Source organism: Schistocerca gregaria, chromosome 3, assembly GCF_023897955.1.
Source record: "Schistocerca gregaria isolate iqSchGreg1 chromosome 3, iqSchGreg1.2, whole genome shotgun sequence".
Classification (NCBI taxonomy): domain Eukaryota; kingdom Metazoa; phylum Arthropoda; class Insecta; order Orthoptera; family Acrididae; genus Schistocerca; species Schistocerca gregaria.
Window position 1 is genome coordinate 761339222 of NC_064922.1, and position 27807 is coordinate 761367028.

General features: G+C 42.0%; 1 protein-coding gene across 2 annotated transcripts in view; it reads left to right on the top strand.

Moving 5' to 3' along the window:
* Nucleotides 1–16170: 16170 nt before the first annotated feature.
* LOC126354968 (alpha-2 adrenergic receptor-like) overlaps nt 16171–27807 on the top strand; it is a 941700-nt gene continuing 930063 nt past the window's right edge. The window contains exon 1 of one of the 2 annotated variants that reach the window (XM_050005051.1): nt 16171–19453. In XM_050005051.1, coding sequence (XP_049861008.1) covers nt 18797–19453 — 657 coding nt within the window. In that variant the 5' untranslated portion in view covers nt 16171–18796. The remainder of the gene's footprint in view (nt 19454–27807) is intronic. The other variant, XM_050005050.1, reaches the window with a different exon arrangement.

The window sequence follows — 27807 nt, forward strand, 5'->3', positions numbered from 1 at the left end:
CTTCCAACGGAAAGACTGTGCTGACTCTTGACATGCAGACAGGTAATGGTCCACAACAGAGCAAATCCACAGCAGAGTCATTCGAAGTTTTGAAGAATATTGGTAGGTAGGTCATCACAGAGCAGACCCACTGTAGTCCTGGTAGAGAGTATGGTATTGGTGGGCCACCAGAGGTGCAGACCCATTGAAGTCCTTGTAGAAATAATGTTATTGGTGAGCCATCAAAGATGCAGACCCACTGTAGTCCATCTGTTGCAACTGTGCAGGTGCACAATCACCATCAAAGAGTTTTGTGGACAATATAGCAAGTCCATAAACCACCACCTGTGTACTCACAAAACTTTTTGGAATGTCCTTAGAACCAGCAATTCTGTTATCCAGTCCCTTGCTGAATTATCAACACACTTGCAAACACTAACAGCCCCTACTTCTCACATATTGTCCATATACTATGACCAACAGAAATGTGTGTAGTGAAATGTAACTTACAAGTTACTTAATTTGATGAACTGGTGTCAATTACAATTTGTAAAATAAGAATACTATAACAAAGGTACAAAATACATCATTAAAAACATAACAGTACTGATAATATTTGTAGTAATAGGGGCTTTACAAAAGCATAGAAATAAACATATACATCAGTGTTCCAGGAATTATGACATACGTAAATACATACAATAATGAGAATAGTTTTCGAAACATTAATTTCACCCATGAGCATTAAAACAGAACAGAATAAATAATTTCTAAGCATCTTTACAAAGAAAATAACATAGTATTTGAAAAATTCTACAACATAAATCTTATTAGCTAAATACATAACGACAGGAAAAAGACACATAGACAAGGGTGCATAAGCATATAGCAGAATAACACAGGAGAAAAGGACAGGGTTTGTTTTCAGTGTAACATTTGGTACTGCAGTCCAACGCAAAACTTCATTCCATAGATCGTCCCTCTTATTTCAACATTTGCTCCAGCCAAAAAAAATCCTATCAAAGCACTCTTTCTGTATTCTGTTCACATCCTCTTTCAAAAATAGTTTTTCTCCACTGCACACTTCTTTTTTGGCCACACCATTTTCTTATAGCTTCTGAATGCATTTTTTCCAAATCATCGTAGTTTCTTATATAGTCTACCCCCTCTTAAGCTAACTTAAATCTACTGAGCTCAGATGCATAAACTAAGGGACGAGGCAATGCAACAGCACAAAACAATTAACACAAACAGCAATGACAAAAAATGCAAACTGACAAAGCAAGCAGCATAAATTAGCAAATCAAATGCAATATTACATCTAATATAAGGCAATGCACAGCAAACAATAAAAATAAATCATTAATAAAACTGGCTTAACAGAATAATACAAAGTCAAATTCAGTAACACTATGCCTGGCAAACAGCAGCAGCAAATGTAATAATCTATATCTAAACATGACAAAGCTCAAGCAGAAAAAATATTAGAGTAAAAATGGCCATGTTTAATACCTATGTCAATCTTAACACTAGGCTGATCCATCACAAGAACTTACACTACCAGATAAGTTAACAAATCGTAAAAAAAAATATGTATGTAATTCTTGTGAAGGGAAATGTCTATTTATGTGTCCTCGTTTTCTTGGAAGTAGATCATAAATTTATTATTGACTGCATCTGTAGGCATAAAATAACTATATTAGTACACCTATTAAATTTTATTTTAACCAATGGTGCAGTGCAGCTAGAAACTAGATATTAAACAAAATGAGTAAATAAATACATAAAGCAAACCATATGGCATATCTCTAAACTAGCAAGACAATAGCCGTGAAATGTTTCTCATCATTTCATTAGGCATTTTAGTAAATATCATAAATTAAGAGCTCCACAGTATAATCATATGTTTTCAAGTATGAGCATGTCGTATTTGCGATGCTTTCTACAAAGGAACGTCGATAGCGAGGATAATGGCCTCTTTTTTTTCTCTCCCTGTGTCTCTGAAAGGCACACACTAATGCTTTTTTCCAGGCGCCTGTCGTGCAGCTGGGTGCCCACGACACATTATGTGCAGGTAGTCAATTACCTTTCTTACTGAAATATTTAGGACAGCAGTTTCCGCTACAGTGACAGTCTCGTTTAAAAATATTTTCACAGATTGAGAATTTGAATTACAAATGTGTAGAAAATAAAATCCTATAAATATAACAGTGTCCAAAAGAATTTTAGGCGGCATTGTAACACATTCACGCATTTACATACGTTTCATAACTCTTAAAGTACGATTCTTGGTTTCCAACAACCTTTTTCAAAAACCAGAGTCCCTAACCACTACTCATTATTCTTAACTTATTACACTTCTTCAATATTTCAACATAAGAAATAAGTAGCATAATCAAATTCCTCATATACGGTAGCATCATCTTATTGATCATAAATATACCTCAACAGCATAATACACATTGTCGTCGTAATAATGTCATAACATCTCACTCAATTCTCAAAAACGTTGTAGCTTTCTGCAATAATGTCAAAACCTAAAAAAAATTCTCTGCCCATTTCAATAGTGTCATCTACCTCAAACTAACTTTAAAAATCATGATCTCATACCAAATACATCATTCAAAGCTCTCATAGTATCACAATGGTTCTGAAAAAGTATGAACAGTTCACAAAGTACAGACAAAATAAAATTTCGTAAGTGTGAAGTAATCCAACTGTATAATTGCGTAAACATCTGTCACTGATGTAGTAAAAAAAATGTTTGTCTCTCTCACTTAAATGATCAGATAACTGTGTAATTTATGTGTTAGAGAAATATGGTACCAACGTGTATTGCAGCAATGGAATGACATATATCACGGAAAACTTTCTTTGTAATTCAAAAATCTTGAAAAATGGAGGGTTCAAGTACAAAATTAATCACTGAAATGCGTGTCCTGTAGCGTTAAATGTGCGTCTTGTTGTAAGATAATTCTGTGGAAGTGTCGTAGTTATCGCCCTCCGAAAGCTAAGTTCTGCAGAAGTCAAAGTATTTACGTCATGACAAACAAAAGTGAAATGCTTTGCGTATAGATATCTTAGTTATTACGCTTATTGCCGTAATATGTAGAGATGGTAGGTCTGTCCGTGAAGAGGGAGATGATGTAAGTACGTTTTTCGGAAACGAAGAGGAGTTGTGTTGCCTTCCTCTGCACTACACCACACTGGGTAAACGTTTCCCAAAGCCCCGATCTTTGGAGCAGTAGAAGGTATAGGACCACATTATAGCTCGGTAACAACAAACGGCGCCCACAAATTCGTCTTTCAGTATTTAAACATTCAATGAATTACGTTGTCAATGCAACCCCTTCATGCACACATAGTCCGAAATAAGCCAAATTTTTAAGAACTCTTGGAAACAATAATACCCTGGAAATATTGTCCATGTGACAGTTTTTGGAGGGCTGCTCTTTTCATTATCGTTACTTTTTTGACTTCCTTGAAACGAAACGCCACGTCTTCCTCTTCATCCCAGAGGAGCGCTTTAGTTAAACCTCCTCATTAACTTGTACCATACTTTCCCACGTCTATGTTTGGTTGGAATTCTCTCTGAAGGCTGGCGCGGTCCAATGGTCCTAGCGGATACCGTATAACCTGGGACAAATAAAATCTCGGGTAATGCCTTTGCGATCACTTAGTAGCTGTATCAGGAAATGCTACTCCCACGTTCGCGAAGGCGAAAACGACGTTGTCCCTGGGAAATGCAGTGGAGTGTAGCAGACAGCTGTAAGGCAAGTTAGTGGCATAACTGCAATGAAATGAATACTCCTAGCTACATACATGCGTTGATATAAGTCAACGAGGACATTTGAAAATGTGTGCCCCGAGCGGGACACGAATCCAGGACCTCCTGCCTACATGGCAGACGCTCTATGCTTGTGAGCCACCGAGGACACATAGTGCGACTGCAGGGACTTATCTCGGGCACGCCTCCCGTGGATCCACATTCTCAACTTATTGTCCCACACTATATTCATAGTGTCCCTGTCCATTATACTCATTACTCGCTGTTTCCTGTTGAGTTTTCTCCCTTAGCGAAATGTCCCTGTTTTAAATCGCAAGCATATATATATATATATATATATATATATATATATATATATATATATATATATATATATATATATATATTGACGGTTTAAATCGGGGACCTTTCACTAAGGGAGAAAATCTCAACAGGAAACAGGCAGGTTAGCACACCTCAAGGCGGTGGCACATGATTATCCTACAAACAGGCTGCTGTTCTGGTGCAGAGAGGAAACTCGTAATCTTCGCAAAAGATAGCCAGACGGACCTCATAGGAAACACCCAAAACATGACAAGGAAAATGCAGTCGCGGTAAGGATAAAAATAAATTTAGGAATGTACGAGAACTGTGACAAAAATAACAAATGAAACCTTCCCGTCTAATATTGGATGAACGTTTGCTTGCTGACTGAACGCTGCGTCTCTTAAAATCTTTTAACTGCTGCTCTGTCAAGACTACCTGCTGATTATTACGACGAAACATAAAATGTGTTGTCGCCGTGGCCCTCAGTCGTTACCTGAAATTATTAAGACTGATTCTTACCTTTAATTATTTATACTGGATCGCCATCTGACTGCTACAGCAAACTGTGGAATGAATATACTTACTTCTCTTTAACATAATTATAAGCTGCTGGTGGAGTTTCATAATACTTTGTGACTGGAATTCTTTAAGTTGAAGTTAATTTAGATTTGATAAAAGCTGAAGCTCAGTTTAGACTTTTCTTTTAAGATAACAATAAATTCCGTAAAGCATTTACGTGAATGATTTTGCGATAGAAAATTCTTAATGCATTTAATCTGGTAGAAGTTAACTATATTCTGAGAACGATCTTGACAAACAATTACAAGGGGTATAGTTCTTTACAAAAATTCTTAAAAAGTAGCGTTGCGCTACATACCTAATTTTCCATCAAAATTACATAACTATATTCTGAGAACGATCTTGACAAACAATTACAAGGGGCATAGTTCTTTACAAAAATTCTTAAAAATTAGCATTGCGCTACATATAGCGAGTGGCTGGCGAGCACACCGCTTCTTTCAAAGTGTTAATTCATACCTCGCTTACAGCGACCTCCTCTCATGTCTCGCTAGCTACGACTGCCTCGTCTCACATCTTACTCGCAACTGCTCGCTTCCAACGCTCAATGCTACAAAAGTGCGGTCTCGCCGCCAACAATGGATTTTGGTGCAGACAATCCCTGCTACCATTACAGATGTATTACTGCGCGCTGTTTCCCGCTCTTTCTCAAAATGTATCTATGCGCGGTTTCCCGCTCTTTCTCAATAATACACAATGCAATTTAATTAACAAAACAATTTAAATAAGAAACAGTTCAGACAATTACATGCTAAAACAGTTTAAATACGCCTATTACATAATTACACAAAAAATTAACGATGAGCGAAATGTCGGGTATATCAGCAAGGCAGTAATAACTGAAAAGAAGAAGAAACTAAAAGGAACCTAATCGGTATACAATCTGGACCTGAAGACTTGCCCGTATCAAGCGATTTGAGTTGCTTCGCAACCCCTCAGGTATCTACTTCTAAGAAACTCATGCTAGCAGATGTTCGTGTTTCAAATTCTGGAATATTCCATTCGTCTTCCCTGGTGAAGGAATTTCGGAAAACTGCGTTCAATAACTCCGCTTTAGCGGCACAGTCGTCGATAACAATACCATCGACACTGCGCAGCGAAGGTATTGACTGCGTCTTGCCGCTTGTGTACTTTACATACGACCAGAACATCTATAGTTCCTCTATAGCGACTGTTATTTGCAAAGCACAGTGACTGAATCTTATTCGCTCTCTGTAATATCAGTCAGCTGATGGAACGGACAGGCCTTCGTTGAAAACTTGTTTTTTTTTTTTTTCTTTTCCAGACAGCCACCACTAGAGATCGATCGGGACAGTGTGTAGCTACCATGAACTCAACGCGAATGAAATTCTTGGCATATAGGATTTATAAGTCGTCAAAGTCCTAATATGACTAAGGTGATAAGTGTCCATCATCGGCTTACGAGGGCAGCCAAAAGCAAACTGTAAACTCCTTGTCAAGGGACATACTGAGAAGTGTCGGTAGAGCGAAGGAACTACGTCGTTTCATCTGCCAAGAATACCGGTGCATGCTGGTATCTGCCGAAAACAGTGCAGTATCTGATTTCTACTGATATAACCATCCTATACAAGTATTTTCGTAATATAGATGCCATTCAAATAAAATGGAATGGACTGCGTTAGTGACAATGAACTGTAACATGGAGGGCACATAATATGGACGATTCAGCAATAAATTTCATTTCACCCTTGGTTTCACATCTCGATGCTCAGGAGACAGCTAGTATTAACAGACTAATAGCAGGCTGCTGAATACTAACAACACAAATTATTTGTTAAAAGCAAAATTCTCTCCTAGTTAAGATTCTCGACTCACTCAAGAGGGCATTTGATAAATAAAATCATTCAACAACAACACTGTATACTATTTTGAAATTTAACTATCCTTTTTTCTCTAACAGTAGCTCTTAGACGCAAGAATAGATGTATTTGCCAATTCTTCTGTCTTTTTAAAAGGGAATTTTATAATTCGATGTGTTTTCTTGTGTTCCATTATGTAATACTTCCCTCCATATGTACGTATAAAAATATATTTTATTACAAGCTTTTTTTTTACTTTTATTGTAATGCTGCAGTCAGATTAATATGCTTTGTAGACAAATTATCTCTGACATTTGTATGGGTATCTTTATACAGTTTTGTTATGTATTATATTTTGTTTCATATTTTGTAATTAAATAGACAAATGTGCTGTTACTGTATGAGACGAAACTGCATCTGGTGAAATGTGGTTTTATCTGAAACCAGTCCATTTAAGAAAATGTAACGATCCTAGCTTTGATACTGCTTTTATTAGGTCACAAAGCAGCGTGTATTTTGCAGCAACGCTTTTAGTTATGTTTGCTCTGCCTAATGTTTTCTCCGTATTTAGGAAGTTTTCCCAGAGTTCCAAAGTGACCACTTTGCTCTTTCAACGTGTTGATTAGAACGTAGGAGTGCCCAGAGGAAACTGAACTGATGTTCCAGTGGACGGAGTTTTTGTTGTAGAGCATTCTGTGGCCTTGCCAACTGCCTTGCCTCAGTGACAACACCGGTTCCCGTCAGATCACCGCAGTCAAGAGCTGTCTGGCCGGGATAGCACTTGTGTAGGTGACCATCCGTTCTGCCGAGCGCTGTTGGCAAGTGTGGTGCACTTAGCTCATGTGAGGCAAACTGAGGTGCTACTTGATTGAGAACTGACAAACGGCCGGGAGAGCGGTGTGCTGTCCACATGCCGCCCCGCGCTCACATCCAGTGCCGCCTGTGGGCTGAGAAATACACAGCGGCCGGTCGGTACCGTTGTGCCTTCCAAGGCATTAGAAGGCCAATACGGCAAGCGTCGTCGATAATGCAGGTTCCTTTCGGTTATGCGATGTTTTTGTTGATAGTTATTTTATGTGATCATTGCTTTTGAAATGGCTGATCCTAGTAAACAGTGCTCAACCGTAAAGTTTACTTCTTGATGGGAAAAAGTGGCATAAGAAATCTTAGCATACTTAAAACGGCTAACAAGCGTGATGCAATGGGACAGATTAGAGCTTTTGAGTGATTGTTCGGTTTCAAAAGAGGTAACATTTTAACTATCGTAACTGAATTCATGCAGAAGGCAGGCGACTATTATTGTATTAATCAACAGTTCTGCATTCACGCTGCAAATGTTTGTTTCACGTACATCTTGAAACGCCGTATCCGTGTGCTGCAATCGCTCCTGGATATCTGATGATAGATAAATCCCAAAACGCTTCATCTGAGTAATAAAGCCATTCCTTGTGTGATGTTTGACTTTTGCCATTGCTACCAAGCCAGCCTGAATGCTGATCTACTGATTAATTAAATTTTATTTGAAGACAAATCACGCTCTGGTGTACATTACAGTGAAAATGTTGAAATATTTTGCGAAATCGTTCTAGAAGATCGACGGTGGACCTTTTCAGAAATTGGATAGCTGTTTGAAATGACTAGGAATTACTGTAGATATGGGCATGCCAAGTCCGACTGCTCAGTTCGTGCCTCCAATGATGACTCCAGAACGAAACATCGCGTTGGAACAGGAATTTAGAAATAATATGAAATTTTTTTCCACTCACGGTAATACTGGCACGGCCGTGAAACGAAGTAACCATCAAGCCAACGAAAGATCTGAAGTCCATCACGCATCAAAAAAGCACTTTAAGTGAAGGAAAAAGTCAAAATCATGCTGGTTACATTTTTCGATGTGAATGGCGTCATGAGTTCACTTTTCGTACCACGAGGTCAGACAGCTAATGAGGCTTTCTACTTGGATATATTGAAAGGATTCCACAACAACCAGTGGCGGAAGAATCCTGTTTTATAGCAGTTCAATAAGTAATATAACATATTTTTTTGCGAAAACAGGATGGTATTGAATTTTGGAGACGGGGGTTCGTATTTGAAAAAACGCAGTTGATATGCGTTTGACCTATGGCAGCGTCATCTAGCCATCTGGTTTCCCCCTTAAGCTAGACAAGTTTCGTTCTTTGTAGTTTTTCGTTTGACGCTTATTTCGTGAGATATTTTGCCGAGTCACGATCAATGGACCACCTAGTATACATATATCAATAGCGACTGGCTATCTTAACTCCGAGGTGTGATATAAATACAATAACCAGGCGGTACTTAAATAAGGACCAGCAAACTGTTTTCAATGGCGGTTAAGCCTTGACAGTATGGATCTACAGCGGAATGTATCAGTACTCCAGGCCCCTGTAAATGTTAATGATCACACCACATGCAGCATAAAACATTACGCATTAAACCAATTAGAATCAACACATTCTAGTCCAGACTCAGTTGCAGTAGCGATGGCCGCCCAAGAAAATACTCAGCCGCACGGAGCCGAGTAGTGGATTCCGACAACAATTTACCGGACAAGCAAGTCCCTTACCGTCTGGTTTGGTCGACGAAGACAGCCGCCGCAGATCCGGATGCCAGGAGGCATGAAGCAAGCGGGAAAACAACACCAACTTATTCCCAGTAACGCCTCTTTCTACGCTGGCGATATTTGTCACGGCACCATCACCCAGATAAACAGCCCCTTCTGGACGTGCCCTGCTTGCTGGCTGACACCGAACCTTAGCTGTCCGCCACAGCTCCCAAAATGCCCTTAGTGCTCGGCGTCCGAAAGCAAAATTACTTCCCCTTACTCAGCTTTACCTCTCACAGCCGATCGACAGGGTAGGTGGCGCCAGCTCACCGCCGCAAAGATGGCCCATACCGGAGGCAGGAATATCGCTGATCGAGCCACACGGCTAAGGTATAATTCACGATTGCAATACACCATATGATTTTGGGTACAAACCCTGTTTTCAACACAACCTCTATGCGATACGACGGCTTTCCTCAGTTATCCGTTCTTTGACCATTCGCGAACAGCGCCTAAGCGATGCTCAAAATATGACATATGAGTTCAGAAGGCTGGGTACAACGTTCAACACCGAAAGACGCACAGAGAGGATCTCATAGAATTTCATTCTATTGTTCTCCCTCATGGATCCTACAACCCGGATCTCACACCATCTGACTTCCAGTATTGGCTCAGTGAAGGAAGCACTCCTCGTGGCCAATAGCTACAACCAAAAGCGATTCAGACAGCCATGGCAAGAAAAGAAAGTAAGCGGGATGGGCATGAAATAGACAGACTGCAGTCAGCAACGCGCTCATCTTACTTCTAAAGAATGTCACTGACAGAGTTGGCAAAGCCCTTCGCCGAGTTGGTGTAAAGTCTGTCTGCAACACCAGTCGCAAGATCCAGGATGCGCTAGGCTCCACGAAGGACAGGACAGATGCATTACATAATGCAGGTGTTCAGAAAGTGGAATGTCAGTATGGAAGACCGGAAGGTGGATAACAACAAGCATACGAGACCACGAGCGATACACGACTGCAGCAGCATAGCAAGTCTGTAGTGGCCGATCACCGACAACAGTGCGGCAAGGAAATCAAGAAACGAAATCCACATACTCCCTGAAGGTCTTCATCTACTTCATACTCCGCAAGCCACCCAATGGTGTGTGGAGGAAGGTACTTTCGGTATCACTATCTGTTCCCCTCCAGCCCTGTTCTACAGCTGTCTTTGACGAAACGCAAGATAAGAGAACCCACAGAAATAATGAAACACGCCAACAACATGTGTAGAGAATATGGAAACAGGCTAACCCTCATCCTGTCCGGCAACCCTCAAGAGTCCAACAGGCCGCAACAGTGGCACGTTACGCAACCGCTACTGAAGAGTGACTACCACCTCATAGCCTGTTTCCAGTAGGGGGAAAACAGGAGGCACAGCTCATTCGCCGATGAGCACCTGTCATTAGAAGCTATGCAAAAAGCAGCAGACAACAGCAGATACTCACTCCGTTCACCGTAGCAACCTATTACAAAAATGTTTCCCCACCTTCCACTTCAAATGGCCAATCACAACCACGACCTTTCAAAATTGTGACGTAACGTCATAATCAAATTCAAATGGTTCAAATGGCTCTGAGCACTGAGGGACTTAACATCTATGGTCAACAGTCCACTAGAACTTAGAACTACTTAAACCTAACTAACCTAAGGACACCACACAACACCCAGTCATCATTAGGCAGAGAAAATCCCTAACCCCGCCGGGAATCGAACCCGGGAACCTGGGCACGGAAAGCGAGAACGCTATCGCACGACCACGAGCTGTGGACAACGTTATAATCAGTGAGCGGCAAGTACAAAATACAGAGTGACTCAAAAGAACGTGAAAATTTCGAATGTAGATTTACAGATGAGCACAGTTACTTTACACGTGTTTATTTATGTCAAGGCACAGATTTTGGCATTATTGTACGTATTCTATTACTTCTTGAATATCACATTCGATACATGAGCTTCTCCTCGTCGCACACATTCCTGCTGCCTAATAGCAAGATTGTGCATGGCTCGACCTAACATTTAGTTAGGAATTCTGTATATTTTCGCTCGTATTATTGCTTTAAGTTCTTCGATGGAAGCAGACCGAGTACGGTAAACCATGCTCTTAAAGTGGCCCCACAATAAGGAAATAAAAATCACACGCCGTCAGGTCAGGTGATTTTGACTGCATCGCAATGTCACCGTACCTTGTAATAACATGATTTCGAAAAAATCGTAGCACGTCTGCCATCGATATCGGTTACGTATGTGCAGTTGCTCCGTCATGTTCAAACCATCTGTTAACAGGAAAATGTGGCAGTTCGTGCACAAGTAAATTTTCTATCTTGGCAACATGCCAAACAGATGTTGCAGCGGTGGCACACCCATTATCATATTCAAAAAGCAGGGGCCTATAACGCCACTTGATGACCAGGTGCACCATACAGTGACCTTGCTCCTTGGCAGTGGACGTTCGTGTAGCTGACGCAAGTATTGCTGAATCAAGAGTGAAAATTCTGACTGCTGACAAAGCCACCAAGGTGAACATGAGCTTCCTTCGACTTCCACAGGCGGTTAATGATATTTTCATCTTCGCGCACTTTCGCTACATACACTCCTGGAAACGGAAAAAAGAACACATTGACACCGGTGTGTCAGACCCACCATACTTGCACCGGACACTGCGAGAGGGCTGTACAAGCAATGATCACACGCACGGCACAGCGGACACACCAGGAACCGCGGTGTTGGCCGTCGAAGGCGCTAGCCGCGCAGCATTTGTGCACCGCCGCCGTCAGTGTCAGCCAGTTTGCCGTGGCATACGGAGCTCCATCGCAGTCTTTAACACTGGTAGCATGCCGCGACAGCGTGGACGTGAACCGTATGTGCAGCTGACGGACTTTGAGCGAGGGTGCATAGTGCGCATGCGGGAGGCCGGGTGAACGTACCGCCGAATTGCTCAAAACGTGGGGCGTGAGGTCTCTACAGTACATCGATGTTGTCGCCAGTGGTCGGCGGAAGGTGGACGTGCCCGTCGACCTGGGACCGGACCGCGACGCACGCATGCACGCCAAGACCGTAGGATCCTACGCAGTGCCGTAGGGGACCGCACCGCCACTTCCCAGCAAATTAATGACACTGTTGCTCCTGGGGTATCAGCGAGGACCATTCGCAACCGTCTCCATGAAGCTGGGCTGCGGTCCCGCACACCGTTAGGCCGTCTTCCGCTCACGCCCCAACATCGTGCAGCCCGCCTCCAGTGGTGTCGCGACAGGCGTGAATGGAGGGACGAATGGAGACGTATCGTCTTCAGCGATGAGAGTCGCTTCTGCCTTGGTGCCAATTATGGTCGTATGCGTGTTTGGCGCCATGCAGGTGAGCGCCACAATCAGGACTGCATACAACCGAGGCACACAGGGCCAACACCCGGCATCATGGTGTGGGGAGCGATCTCCTACACTGGCCGTACACCTCTGGTGATCGTCGAGGGGACACTGAATAGTACACGGTACATCCAAACCGTCATCGAACCCATCGTTCTACCATTCCTAGACCGGCAAGGGAACTTGCTGTTCCAACAGGACAATGCACGTCCGCATGTATTCCGTGCCACCCAACGTGCTCTAGAAGATGTAAGTCAACTACCCTGGCCAGCAAGACCTCCGGATCTGTCCCCCATTGAGCATGTTTGGGACTGGATGAAGCGTCGTCTCACGCGGTCTGCACGTCCAGCACGAACGCTGGTCCAACTGAGGCGCCAGGTTTAAATGGCGTGGCAAGCCGTTCCACAGGACTACATCCAGAATCTCTACGATCGTCTCCATGGGAGAATAGCAGCCTGCATTGCTGCGAAAGGTGGATATACACTGTAGTAGTGCCGACATTGTGCATGCTCTGTTGCCTGTGTCTATGTGCCTGTGGTTCTGTCAGTGTGATCATGTGATGTATCTGACCCCAGGAATGTGTCAATAAAGTTTCCCCTTCCTGGGACAATGAATTCACGGTGTTTTTATTTCAATTTCCAGGAGTGTATGTTCAGCATATTGCCTATGCATTAGCAGATCTTTAAGTTGATGTTGCTGAACGATCTGCAGCTTGTACAGATGGAACAATCCATCTGTAAGATTTTAGTCCACTTCCAGTATTCGTTGAAAAATCTAACGATGAAACTCTAGTGGCTCTGCTTCAAGTCTAACGGAGCCCTGTGGCTTCTTACGAAAGCAGTTCGCACGGCCTCGATACTGTCTCTCGTACGAGCGGCTCGGAGTCTTCCTGCAGGTCTTTTCTTCAACGCAGATCTCGTTGCCTCAAAATTGAGGATCCAGATGTTTATTGCAGGCGTTGATGAAATACGATCATGCTGTTCGACACTGAAACGAAGGAGAAATTCTCGACGCGCGGCGTCTACACTTGCAATAAACGTGTAACGCAAATGCAAGCTATACAGCGTTGCATAGCTCTATGTTTACAGAGTATTAAATGGCAAGACAGTGTGAGCAGCATTCTGCACGTCATTCGGTGCCATCTACCTCGCAGCGTTGCCACAAAACGTTCCAAAATTTTTTGTACAAGCGACTGCTCACAGCTACGCATGTCGTTAGGAGGAGGCCACTGTAACCGTGGTCGAAACTATGGTTTCTCCAGCAAAGCTTTTCACGTTGTGATATGGTACTGAGCCGTGTCACCGCTCAACTCATTTGATTTGACCGAGAGATTATTTCACTTGTTTTCACAGCAGCGATAGGGGGCGTGATCGCTGAGCGCTATCGGCGCTGGTGCGCGAAGCAACTGTTTTCGAGGACGACTCGGCCGGGATAGGGCGACAGGACGGAAGCGGCGGGGAGGTAACTGGTGCCGGAAAATTAAGGACTGCAATGAGTGTGGCTGTTTGCGAGCATGTGGGGAGGACGGAATGCTCGTTTGCTTAGCGTGGTTCTCCATGACCGGCTGTTGTTTGTTGGGCTTAGCACTCAGATGTAACAGGAAACTGCATTGATGTCGTTCTCGTAATCTGGCTAAGGCCGAAATTTTCATATACTTCTATTATATTTAATGATCATTACTTATTTTGTGGTTGGTACTTGCAGCCAACATTTTGTGATTTGAAATACTTCAGAGAATATCATCAAGTGCCAGGTGTCTACTGTGAATAATTCTTAATTTGTTTCATAGTTTATGGCACGGTATCCACTATCATCGATCATTTTATGAAAGTTCTGTCCAAATTATTATTACATCAGACTTTGACAAAATTGGTGCCTTAAAATTACAAGTTTCTTAATTCTACTAATATTGCTTGGGATAATCCCATCATTTCTTGACATTGCCGTATATGTGTATTAAGTTGTGTTTCTTCTCGAGACTGACTAAACAGATTTTGGAACACGTGGGGCGAGTATTGAAAAGAAAATTTGCTAGATAACACAACCGTCGTGAAATTGAAAACTTGACAGTGTTTTCTCATGTCACCAATCGTTAATGTTATTTCTGTCTTGTAGCTTACTTAACTGATATAATTTAGAAATTTTGTATATTTGTCACTAAAGGTGAACTGAACCCATGTCACATGAGAGAAAAGTAAGTGACATTTGTGTACGGTTTACGACTGATTATTATTGCCATATTTTTTTAAGCGGGCAAAGGGGAATTTGTTGCACTCTTGACAAATTGATTTTTTTAATGTTTGATTACATTACAAGTTCAATATTTTTCTGGTGTAATTGTTAGCATTTGTACATGTTGCACTATTGTACGATATAAAATACACATTACTAACAGTAACTCTATGTAATGTTTCAGAGTGGGGCTTGTAATGGTACTTGAATTACGTAACCATTACGGCAGTTCAACTGAACCTCTCGATACCAGTAACATTCTACTGTGTTTCTGCAAAGTAGTTGACATATTTTTGAGACAACATTGAGATATGATTTCACTCTTGATACATCGATATGTTTATATTGCAGTGATATTATTCATATGTGTATTCTTTCTTTTGTCACTATGATCTTTGACGCACTTGTAACTCAGATTTTTGGGCGCGTAAGCGATATTTAGTTAGTTGTTGAGTTGTTAGAGAGTCGGACCTTGAGAAAGTCAAGTGTTGGACGTCATGTTGGAAAGACGCATAACGTAGTCCGCTTATAAAATGTGACCTTTAACAGTGTCTGTGAGAGAGATGTTTTCAAGTATGTTTTGTATTGTGAAGCGATGTTAGTGTGTCACGTAATATTGCAATAAAATCAATTAAAAAGAAGCCTAACTTAATTTCGCGGTGCTGATTATTTTTTTTACAGCAGTATTGTCCAGCAAAAGGGTAATGTTCAAGAATGGTTTGTGAAGCGCATCTACAAAACTTTTGAATATAGCAGGATAAAACCTAGGCCTCTTTGCATCCGAGCTTGGAGTCATAACCACCTAGATTTTCAACGATTGAACCACGATAATACGAGACCAGCGTGGGAAACACAAAAAGACGAGTGCCTAGTGTTTTTCATTATTACATGAAATGACATTATTAACTGTGCTCTAATGACACCTGCCACATAATATGACTGTTGTTTCCCGAAAATGCAATATTTAGCAGCGTGAGCAACACCACAATCGTTATTAAGTGCTGACCTTTGTTGTGGTAGGGTTGTTAGAGGCTGCATGTTCTTCTAGAATATGTTTTAAAGAATAATTATTGCTAAAATTTCCTTTGAAACTGTTAATTGTATTAACTTCGATGTGTAATCAATTATTGTTAAATAATAAATCTGTGTCAACAAGGCTTGGACCAAATAAATTTGCCTACACGTACCCCATCCTGGCTCTGCTGCCGCCTGTACATCACAGGTACGATACTTAATTTCAACTACTTTGAAGGGAAGTGACGGTTTCTTGCGCAAGAGTAGGATCAATAAACATATAAGATTAGGTTCTGTTTCATTTGGAACCGGGTTCGGTGAGCTTCTGCGCCCCGCGAGCAAATGCCAGCGGTAGGCAGCAGGCCCGCTGCTGATGACGGCGGGACGGCGTGTCGCTACCGGCTGCGCGGTGCCGGTGCGCCGTGGCGCGCCGCTGGCGGCGGGGGTGGGGGAGCCGGCCGGCGCGCTCTGTTTGGCGGGGCGCGCGCTCAGTGTCCGCCGGCGCCGCCTCTGGGACGCACCGACCCACACCGCGCCGCAGCGCTGCGTGCAGGTCGCCGCGAACCGCTCCGCGCCGCGCCGCGCGCCACACACACCACACATCAGCGGCTCCTCCTGTCCCGAGGGAGCGACAGACACCTGCCGACACCTTGCACGTGCACACACACTAGCACCACAGACATCGACCACTAACCGTGAGCACGAATGGGGGACAATGACAACTGCTGCTGACACTTTCGGCGACAAGGAGGTCGCGTGTTATTCCCCGAACGTCTCGAGTGCCACGTGCTCTGGCTAGAACCTGTGATCCAGAGGTGTCATCAGTACAGCCGTTCGCACATTTCTAATCACTCGCTTGATTCGGGTGTGACTTTCACGGAACTGGCTCGAAATTAGTGCAGGAAATCCGTGCTATTCCCGACTACATCCGTAGCCTGTGATTCCTTTTTTCTTTCCATGCCCCAAAGTCGCAAAATCGGTCTCTGCACTTGTGTTATGCGCCGGCCGTAGTGACAGCCACGCGATCAGCTCTTGCGCCCCGCCTGTGAAGAGAGAGGGCACGGTTCTCGCGGCCAGGGAAGGGCGGATTTCTCTCATGTCCTGAGTGGCTGCCATGGGCTTCTCGAGGGCGCCGGGGCGCAGACGCCTGCGTCGCTAGGCCAGCGCGGCCCCTGCCGGGTAGGCCGCCCGGAATGCGCCGCCGCTGTCGCTCGCACTGCAGGTTGTTGCAGAGTGCCCCGCGCGCGCGGTCGCGCCAGCCTTCTGGCATGGCAGAGTGACGCTCGGCGACGCGCCCCACCTCGACACTACTTTGTAAATAGCGTGTATACGTTCCGCTGGTCACCGCCGTAGCTACCTGTGTCCCCGTCTCCCACTGTACAGATACCGCAGCGAACCTACACCGTAGCGCTCTTGTTTGCGATAGTATTTTGTAAATGTAATTTTACTAGTGAAAATTTTTTAATACAGGCTACACATTCTATTTTTCTAACACGCGGTCTTTTCGTCTACCCTTTTGTATATAGTCCCATTAAAACGTATTGCAAATGTACAGAAAAATATTGTAGTACTCTCGATATAACAATTAATTGCAATACATAAATGTTAACCGCATTCGTAAATTTATAACACTAATTTACAATAAAATCATAAGGTAACTGAAACTCCACAAATAACGAGTAATATAACACAATTCTAATTTTTACTAAAAGTAAAGTTACTAATAAACAGGAACGTTAAATGTAAGCCTAAAACAGGTACACATGATTTTTAATTTACATTATGGTTGCTTTTTGAATTTTTGTGGTCTCTGATAATAAAGATCGAAGGTCCCTCGGAGTAAAACGGGTATAAGAAATTAGCTGAACAGGAATCCTTGGCGGCTGTCCAGCCCATGAAGGAATCCTGAGTTAAGAATTTCCCTTTTTATTAAGGAATTGTGCCCTTGTTTTTTGTAACGGGTGCAATTTTGATGTCGTTAGAATAGTGCAATATTTTCCGTCTGCTGAATTTCGGACAGAAGGCGCAGAAGATAGTTTATTTAGCTTTACGTCCCTCGTTTACACTTGGCGTTCTAAAGTGTAGTAACCCTCTTGTTTAAGTAGTCTAATCAACTAACACCTGTACTGAAACTGAAGATAATTCTCTGTTCCACTTCTATCAATTTCAATAATTAGTTCTCACTTCTTTCTTGAATACCTTCGCATGGAAAACTATTAATTCCGGTAGAGTATTCGTTTCATTCAGCGAAGACTTTAACCACAGAATAAAAACGGAAAGCGGGGTCAACGGATCAGTTTTGATTGAATAATATAACTTCATTCAGTTTACAAACCTGACTATAGATCACAGCTCGTAGGAAAAATTCCTCAGTTTTAGCTGTCGGACTTATTTTCACCGAAAAGTTCTTCCTTATCATTTCTGCAAACAGAATAAATCAGAAAAACTTAAACTGGTTGTTACATCATACAAAGTCTTCTCTTGCTCATTAATTTGATTACTTCTGGCTCTTCATCCTGATTGTTAATTTCTTCATAGCAGTAGATGTGTAGATAACATTTGCGAGTGTAATAGAGTAAGTTTGCTAACAGCTGAAGGCTTCTAGATAGATAACTCAGGTGGAATTTATAGCATTCAAGGTACCAAACACAATACAAAAATTATCAAAAAATCTATTGTCAATTTCGTGAAAGTGCAACCACCTATGTTAGAAACCCACTTGCTTAGGGAATAAGAAAAATAAACGCTGAATAAACATTGATATCTGGTTAGCTTAAAAATTTGGTCATTTGCAAGTTTCGTTCCCAATATAAGCATTCCATTAAACACTTTTTTACATAAACTGAAAATAGTATGAAATTTATCAATGTATGCAGGGACCAAAGCACTATTGTCTTCGAGCCGTCGACAGCCATTTAATCTGCACTGATATCAAAAAATTCATCGCGCTTTGTGGAGTGAAGGAATTGACGCAAGAGATTACAAAGTTCCATCACCAAGTTATACACTGAAGGCTATATCTAGTGGGTGACTGCGCTGTTAGGAGAACTTTGCTAGTTGGTACATTGAGAGCGCCTGCGGCCTCACACGAGTGGATAGTGGACTTGTCGCTCGGCATGGACGAGGCGAGAGCGACCGCCGGGAACTCCTCTTCCCAGGAGGACGATGACCCGCTGGGCGGCTACTACCTGCTGTGGAACCTCTCCGCGCTGGCCCTCTCCTCTCCGGAGGCGGACAACTCTACCAACACCACCGCCAACAGCACCCTTTTCATCGTCGACTCCCTGTTCCCCAGCGGGTATTCCCTGCCGCACATTATCCTCGCCTCGATCGTCGTCACGGTGCTCATGATCATTGTCGTCGTCGGCAACATGCTGGTCATTATTGCCATCGCGACGGAGAAGGCCCTGAAGAACATTCAGAACTGGTTCATCGCGTCGCTGGCCGTCGCGGACTTCTTCCTGGGTCTCATCATCATGCCGTTCTCGCTGGCAAACGAGATCATGGGCTACTGGATCTTCGGCAACTGGTGGTGTGACGTGCACAGCGCCATGGACGTGCTGCTGTGCACGGCGTCCATCATGAACCTGTGCCTCATCTCGCTGGACCGCTACTGGTCCATCACGCAGGCTGTCGACTACCTGAAGAAGCGCACGCCGGTCCGCGCTGCCATCATGATCGCCCTAGTCTGGCTGCTGTCTGGCCTCGTCTGCATCCCTCCTCTGCTCGGCTGGAAGGTCGACCGACCCGTCGAGGAGTTCCCCAAGTGCCAGGTAAGTGCCCGCCGTCCCGTTTATTTGTTCTGCCTCAAATGGCATCAGGCGATCACCCATATCTTGATGCACAAAATTGATAAAATCATGTAAAATAAAATTATGATTATTTTATAGTTGAATATATGACACTAGAACAGTGAAATAAATAGCGATTCCTCTTCTTTTTTTCCCTGAATTAAGAGACCTTTGTGTCATTCATATCTAAACCGAATTATTTATTTGTTCCAAAATGCTTCTGTCAATTTTTCATACAGCCAAGTTGTAATCTATCCTTTGTCTGTAAGCAAACAGCAAATGTAAGTGGTAGAGACAAAGAAACCTGCTAAGTGGTATGCCGTGCGTAAGTAAAAGTTTACTATATAAAAGACACACCACAAAATCTGTAGAAAGTTGTAAATCGCATCATCAAATGACATGTTTGGCGCTGATTTGGCTTCTGAAAAAGAAAATAGTTGTTCTTTCTAATTGCTGAATGCATCAGGTAGTGAGTGTAGCAGAATGTACAGTTGTTCGATAAGCGGGTTCGCTATGAAAAGGCTTAATTTTCGCGTCAAGTAGAGGCCTTCCTAATAGAAGATGCGTATTGTAATTGAAATGAAATGTTCAAACAGCAAGATGCTGTAAACGATTAGTCTGTTGGCTTTCGAACAATGTACGTAACCTATTTTGAGAATTCTTTTGCCTGAACAATAAAGACACAGAATAAAAACATGTGTGAGGAATCTGTAGGTGACTACGTTAATGCCCAGGTTTTATTCACGACACTATGAAGTACAAGTTTTGCCATTTACTCGTGCCTACGTTTGTACTGAAGTTTCGAACTAGCGAGAGTCATTAACAGAAAGGAGCTTCGCCCATGAACAAACATATTGTTGTCACAACTGAAAGGTACTTTATTTTTGTTTTTGAAAATCGATATATTTATCTGAATTTATTTACTTTCGTGTTTTTTACTGATTTCCTCTTATTGAAGCGTCTGTTTCCTTTTTTATCGTATGCTTGGAGGGATACAATATTATGACAGTGTGGGTAAATACAATGTCACATTATATCGTTTAGTACGTTCTGAAGTGCAAAATTCATAAATATGAGCCAGCAACTAGTTTTACAAAATAGTAAAATGACCATGTGCATATTTGAGGGACAAGAGGAAAAATTTAACTGTGTTTAGTTCATATATAGCGTGAACCAAAACTCCACCGACAAATTATCAGAGTTAGTTCAGGGATACCTACTGAGTATTTCGGTACAAGGGGCGCACGGACGCCCGCAGTTCGTTACAGTGTAACAACGTAATTATGACTTGTTCCGTTTATTACACTGCTCCATTCAAAATTACTTCACGACAGGGAAAATACCTGTAGTATACAACCACAAAAACGTATAACACAAAGCGCAGGGTTTTGCAGCAATTCTCAGTTGCAAAGCTACAGCGATGCCGTTGTCGTGGGGCGCGAGGAGCTCAGAATAGCGTCTTTGTTTTGTTGTTTTGTTCGTCCATTTTATTCAGTGAATCCATACACGAGATGACATGCACATCTGCCAAATCTTCATCAATAGGCCCATCCGTTGTACTGTTGTGCTTTACTGTTAACATACAACTAACGCTAATATAAAACAAAACACTACACACGACCGAGGAGTACTGAATGTGTAATTATAAGCAACGCCTTAGAGAGCATTACTGACGTCAACAGCAGGTACCGTGACGGAATGAAAACACGCACAGCGTATACTCTCGACATTTGTACTGTTGTGCATTATTTTCAGTATAGAGCACATTAAAGCTTTTTGAGACAAGAAACAAAAACGAAATGTAAAATATGTTTAACGGACCGCCAGAGACCAAGGACTTCTTATACCAAAATACTCGGATCTCCCTGAACATCTGAACATTTTTTGCTCGAGCTCACCCCGTATATGACGGCGTCAAAGTTAAAATCTTTAAGTTATTCGTGAGGTTTTTTCTCCATTTTTACTAAGAATAGTAAAAACTGCAGGATATCGTCTACAGCCTTACAGCAAACGTGATCTGTTCCCTTTCTTCAGGTGGTTCGTTTTGTTAGGAATCACTTGACCTGCTCTTAATCTGTTAATGGCAATAATTTCCTTCTGTTTAAGACGAGAATTAATAAACCGTGGGGTATGAAATGTGAGGTGTTGAACTGTCCAGCACTAAGTTACTCTGAAGTTAACTTCTTCATTTATGTAATTACTTCCTTCCTCCTTTTGCCTTTAACGGCAAACCGCTCACGGCAAACAAAATGCGGAATTGACATTACAGTGATTGCACTATGTTTGGCAAGCTGGTCAGTTCGTTCATTACGCCTTACTTCTATGGCCCTGTTTCTACTGGATAGCTATCGATATTGCAAATATTACAGGAGGACCCGCACTGAATAGTACGAAGTTTTCCCTGAAGCTGCTTTGGCAACACACTACACAGCACTCATTGAATTGGTACTTACCACCAGCCTATCAATTTTTAGCGCTGTTGAATATCAAATAGCTTGCATGGCTGCAAACAACTCAACTGCAACAGGCTTTGCTTCAGTGTTGAAAATTATTCTGCAATAGTATTACTTTCCCAAATTAAGGAAATGTAACGCTTTTCATGAATACTCCAAAAATGTTTTCTGACAGATCCTTTCTCAGTAGTTATCTCAATTATGTTTATATTATATTCAAAACAATTTTCACTCACCTTGTTGGAACTGAACTTTACTTACCATTACTATCGAAACATATTTCTATGCTTCATCAGCCGGTTTGTGTGTCTTAAATACTTTAGGTAAAAGCTGCAGAGAAACTAATCTAAACCTGTGAGATGAGGTGTTGCAGAAGGATGCTGTAAATTGAGTGCAGTGCTAGGAAGGGAGTGCCCTACGGAGTGGAAGAAGAAAGGCGTGTGAGAAGAACAGTGACATGGTGATAGTACATATGTTGGTATGAAATGATTTCAGTGTAACTAAAGGGAGCTGAAATAGTAGAGAAAGCCAGAGATAGGAATATACCAAATAATCTAGGACGTTAGATGTAAGTGGCACTATGACACAGGAGGCAATGGGCAAGGAAGTAATGACGATGTGCAGAAACGAATCAGAAGCAGTATGTCCGCCACCTGGGCCAATCCTCTCATCTCCACACACGATCCATTAGCTGCGTAAATATTACCAGGCTTAGCTTTTTGTCACGTATTTTCAGTTCGCTGGACATACCCTTGAATCACTGCACTTGCCCTGACTGCAGTTAAAGCTCATAGCAATGTTACTGAACACATTAAAGAATATGTGATATAAAGCCAACAAAAGATACCTAATACAATTAGATAAATGTGTGTGGGAAAAACAGAAATACACTATTGCGTAGTCCACATAAATGTTATTCTTAAGCTCAGGAAAGAAAGTCAACAGAGTTAATATGTGTTGAAAACACTAAATATTTGGTCGTAAACGAGCAGATCGGAATAAGCAATAGCGCAGAACATCTTTGTTTCCTTTTCATGATATTTCGTCGTACCACGTAGCGCCGAGACGATGTGAAAATTGCGTACACAATGTTTACTGAAGAATGTGCTCCTGTAAAAACGTCCGTTTAGAAGAACAACTTACGCTTCCGTAACACAATCGTTTTACTCCAACCGGATCAGATTGTTATTAGAAAAATCGCAAGTGTTTGTAACGAGACGAAGAAAAGTTGTCCATTTCATTTCAAGAATCCGTTATAACATCCACGATGTGTGTGGGAAGTCTTCGCCCTTATTAACAGGTATGTTAGATGGTGCTGCGTGTATGTTTTTCTTGCGACAGCGGCCAGTTGTGTGAATCTTGTTTCATTTGTTATAAAATACGCGTGGTGTCTCATGCTTTATTACATCGAACTATAGTCGCGAATTAAGAGATTCTTGAAAGACACACGCAGATACTAATTTTTATTTAGAAATACACTATATACATCTGAAGGAAAGGGTGAAGAGCAATAGCTTAGTAAAGCGTCGTGTGTGTTAGCAAAAATTGACTTTATGACACCAGTACTCTCATATGTTAATGAATTTTTCTATAATTCTAGTAATTTGTAGAATAACTATTCCACGTTGACTATAGCCTGCCGGAATGGCCGAGCAGTTCTAGGTGCTACAGTCTGGAAACGCGCAACCGCTACGGTCATGGATGTGTGTGATGTCCTTTAGTTACTTAGGTTTAAGTAGTTCTAAGTTCTATGGGACGGACCACCTCAGAAGTTAAGTCTCATAGTGCACAGAGCCATTTGAACCATTTTGAACACGTTAACTATCAACATATTGCTTATTAATTGATACACAACGTAATGACAATACGCTTTCGTAGCACATTTCATTCTGTTGCACCAGTTATGAACTATTCCCGTGACGTGTCTCCTATGACACATCCTCTGTTGTCTTCACTTGACTGCCGGCGATGATTTTTCGCAAGTGATCGTCTGAAGAAGGATTGCTGCTGACGTAACATCTCACGACGTCCGCACTTGCATCCGATATTACTCCAGATACCTTTCGCACTTTTTTATTTTTATTTATTATCTCTACAGTAACCTTTTGAATATTTTCCTCAAGTACAATGAGGACATACTAATGTTGTGCGCTTAGTGCACTAATAACCTACGTTAAGCTATTTTATGGAAAAAATGTAAACTGTAGTTAACAACAGGACATTTTAATAGTTTATCCTTCATATGTAGTCTAATCTTATTTTCGTCTTTATGACGCATCATCATTTCCTTATCTGAACCATATTGCGAATGACATTGGGAGAAATACGTTATTTTAACGAGAAAATGGCTGTTCTTATATCAACCACGTTTTATGTGCACAGTGTCTGTAGCTGCTGGTGTTAACTGATACTGAAGAAAGCTTTTGTCGACTATGGGGTCATTGCTCTGTTTGCTTAGTTCCGGTTCAAGGTGTGAAAGTTATATTTGATGTTGATCTGCTGCCTATTCCACCACCATCAGGAACATCTCTCTCTCTTATAAAATTAAATTAACTGCAGGTTACTGTACAGCACACGTAGCTCATAGTAACATTGAGTAATTATTGAATGATTTCTAACGATAAGCCCCCTAACACTTCGTCTTCACGCCGCCTACGTTTCTTTCCGTCAGCCATTTTTCGACAAAAGCAACGCCGCGTTGTTATAATCGAGCTAACTACGTAATTTTACTACAAAGTAGGCTACTAACCCGAAGTTTAGATCCTACAAGAATATGACGCATGCTTCTCATTGAACTCAGAAAATTTGTGGCGCTCCAAACATGTTGTGCCATAGGGTAGTGTAGCTGTAATCATATAATATCGTCTTGCATGGTACTATACAAAGCATCGCGGTGTAACATACGTTGTTAAAGACGGTGCTGACATACTCGTATCCTTCTTCCGTAATACATCACGATACTTCTCACACAGGAGACAACTTTGTATTGTGTGAAGAAATTCTCTGGTTCTCAAAACATTTTCTCCAAGAATACAACTTTACTAATAGATCTGATTAATTTTCCTCACAGTGCGCAGTTAGTCTTCGCAAATTATGCCCATATAGTTATATATTGACGAAAACAAACGAATTGACTTACGTAAAAGCGCTTCTTGACCTGTTAACAATTTATAGTACTTATAAGGACGATCGTTTTCCTGTCAGTATTATTTTCTTAGAGTATCTTGAAGGAAGAATTTATTCTTAAGATATTTGGCACTAATATAAAATTGTCTAGTAAAGAAACTGCGTTTATTTCGTCGAAAAGATGTACCTTTACGTCCACTTCATTCTGCGACGAGCGAGGAGGGCGCAATGTTTAGCACAGTGGAATCGCATGCATGGGGACGACGATTTAAACCCGTGCCCGGCCATCCTCATTTAGCTTTTCCGTGATTTCCCTAAATCGACTCAGACAGGTGCAGGGATGGTTGCTTTAGAAACGGCACGGCCGATTTCCTTTCCCAGTCTTCCCTCGTCCGATGGGACCGATGTCCTCGTTGTTTGTTCCATTCACGTTAAAAATGGTTTTTACCTTTCTTCTACTTAATGAGAACTGTATGTTCGCAGTACGTATAGTATTATCGAAGCAGATTAGAGACGAATGAATCTCGTTATGACTTGCTCTGAAATATTTCGGAATAGGTGACAAGACTGTAAACACATCTCCTTTACTTTGGCAAGTAAATATCGGCTGACGAGCCGTAACCTGAGTTTTCCTGAAGATATGACCATAGTACGTAACTTACTGTCTTTCTCATTCTGTGAAATGATTCACTGATCACCAAAGGTGACGGTGCTGACATACTCGTATCCTTCTTCCGTAATACATCACGATACTTCTCACACAGGAGACAACTTTGTATTGTGTGAAGAAATTCTCTGGTTCGCAAAACATTTTCTCCAAGAATACAACTTTACTAATAGATCTGATTAATTTTCCTCACAGTGCGCAGTTAGTCTTCGCAAATTATGCCCATATAGTTATATATGTCCTCGTTGTTTGTTCCATTCACGTTAAAAATGGTTCAAATGGCTCTAAGCACTATGGGACTTAACATCTGTGGTCATCAATCCCCTAGAACTTAGAACTACTTAAACCTAACTAACCTAAGGACATCCTACACATCCATGCCCGAGGCAGGATTCAAACCTGCGACGGTAGCAGTCACGCGGCTCCGGACTGAGCGCCTAGAACCGCGAGACCACCGCGGCCGGCACAGTACGTTAATTCGGCTGGAAACTGAAGAATAATTTTTACCTTTCTTCTACTTAATGAGAACTGTATGTTCGCAGTACGTATAGTATTATCAAAGCAGATTAGAGACGAATGAATCTCGTTATGATTTGCTCTGAAATATTTCGGAATAGGTGACAAGACTGTAAACACATCTCCTTTACTTTGGCAAGTAAATATCGGCTGACGAGCCGTAACCTGAGTTTTCCTGAAGATATGACCATAGTACGTAACTTACTGTCTTTCTCATTCTGTGAAATGATTCACTGATCACCAAAGGGCGCTCTCAAGGGTCCTTCAGTATCCCTAAAAATCAAAATGATACTTTATCTTGTTAAAGACGTGACGCAAACAAACTGCAAATAAAGAAAACCACCACGAGAATGAACGTGCATTTCGTCAGTGACAGTATCTTTTTTTCTCGTGTATTACGAACACTCCTTTACCACCGGCAAATGGCACACTTTTCTGTATCGGTCGATTAACCGACATTCGCGTGGAATGCCTGTTTCAGTCAAATGCTTATATTCTCAAATTATGTTTCACATGTAGAGTGATTTTTTGTTCCCTCTTTATGTTTGCAATGTCACTCTTCCTCCACAGGTCTCGTTTTACACCGAGGAATAGGGGAAAGGTACAGAGTACCATACTGGTGACCGGTGTAGACGGCGAAGTTTTCGTTTTCTCCATAATACTGTCTGACACTCGTTGTAGTGTGACTCGTCATAGTGGATGAGACAGCCCTTTGATCGTCGCAACGCAGGCCGACTTTCCCCCCTGTGGCTCATACAAACCATGAAAGGTGGATTTCTGTGATACCCGTACATACTCATCCACATCTACTCAAAGCAATGTTCTGTTCAAGCAGCTCTTAGGAGAGTCCCTCTGTCAGCAGGAAGGAAATTAACTTCACGTTGTTCAGAGAAGAGGGGGAGAGAGAGAGAGATAGATACTTTTTGAAGCGTGCGGAACCATTGCCCGCAAATTGCACAGATCTTTCGCAGAGAAAAGGCCCCCTCCCATTGTTTAGTAACACCACTGATGTAAATAGGTAACATTAAGGTTTTTCGTTTATAGGGATGGCCTTTGGAATTGGTAGCTGCCTATCACCAAAACAGGCTGCCGGGTTCAAAAATGGAAAGACGCACTTATGAAGTTCGGAACAAAGGAAACCGTGTCGCATTTACTTGCCTTTATTCGGGAAATAACGCAGTCCTGGAGGAATTACGTTGTTTCCAACGTTATTACAGCTGATGCTTTGCTCACAACGGATATTATCGCACATTTCACTACGAACGTGCTGCATTTAGACGAAATCTTATTCATGTACAACCCCGTATTACTTTTTTTATTTGTTTTATGTCCTACCAACATATGAGCCATGAGCAACAGGAACGTACCGGTAACTCCGTAGGTATTACCAAGGCAAAATTTAACCTCGATATGAAATTCTTTCGAAATTCAAGTGATACTGCAGAATGGCCTTTTCCCTTTTCCGACCACCAGAACACTGTCACAGGATTAAGTACTCATGCCCCTGAATGCTTGCAGAAGGCCTGCATCGCCGCCTTTCTTATCTGGAGCATATTTGTGTAACTGTCGATCCT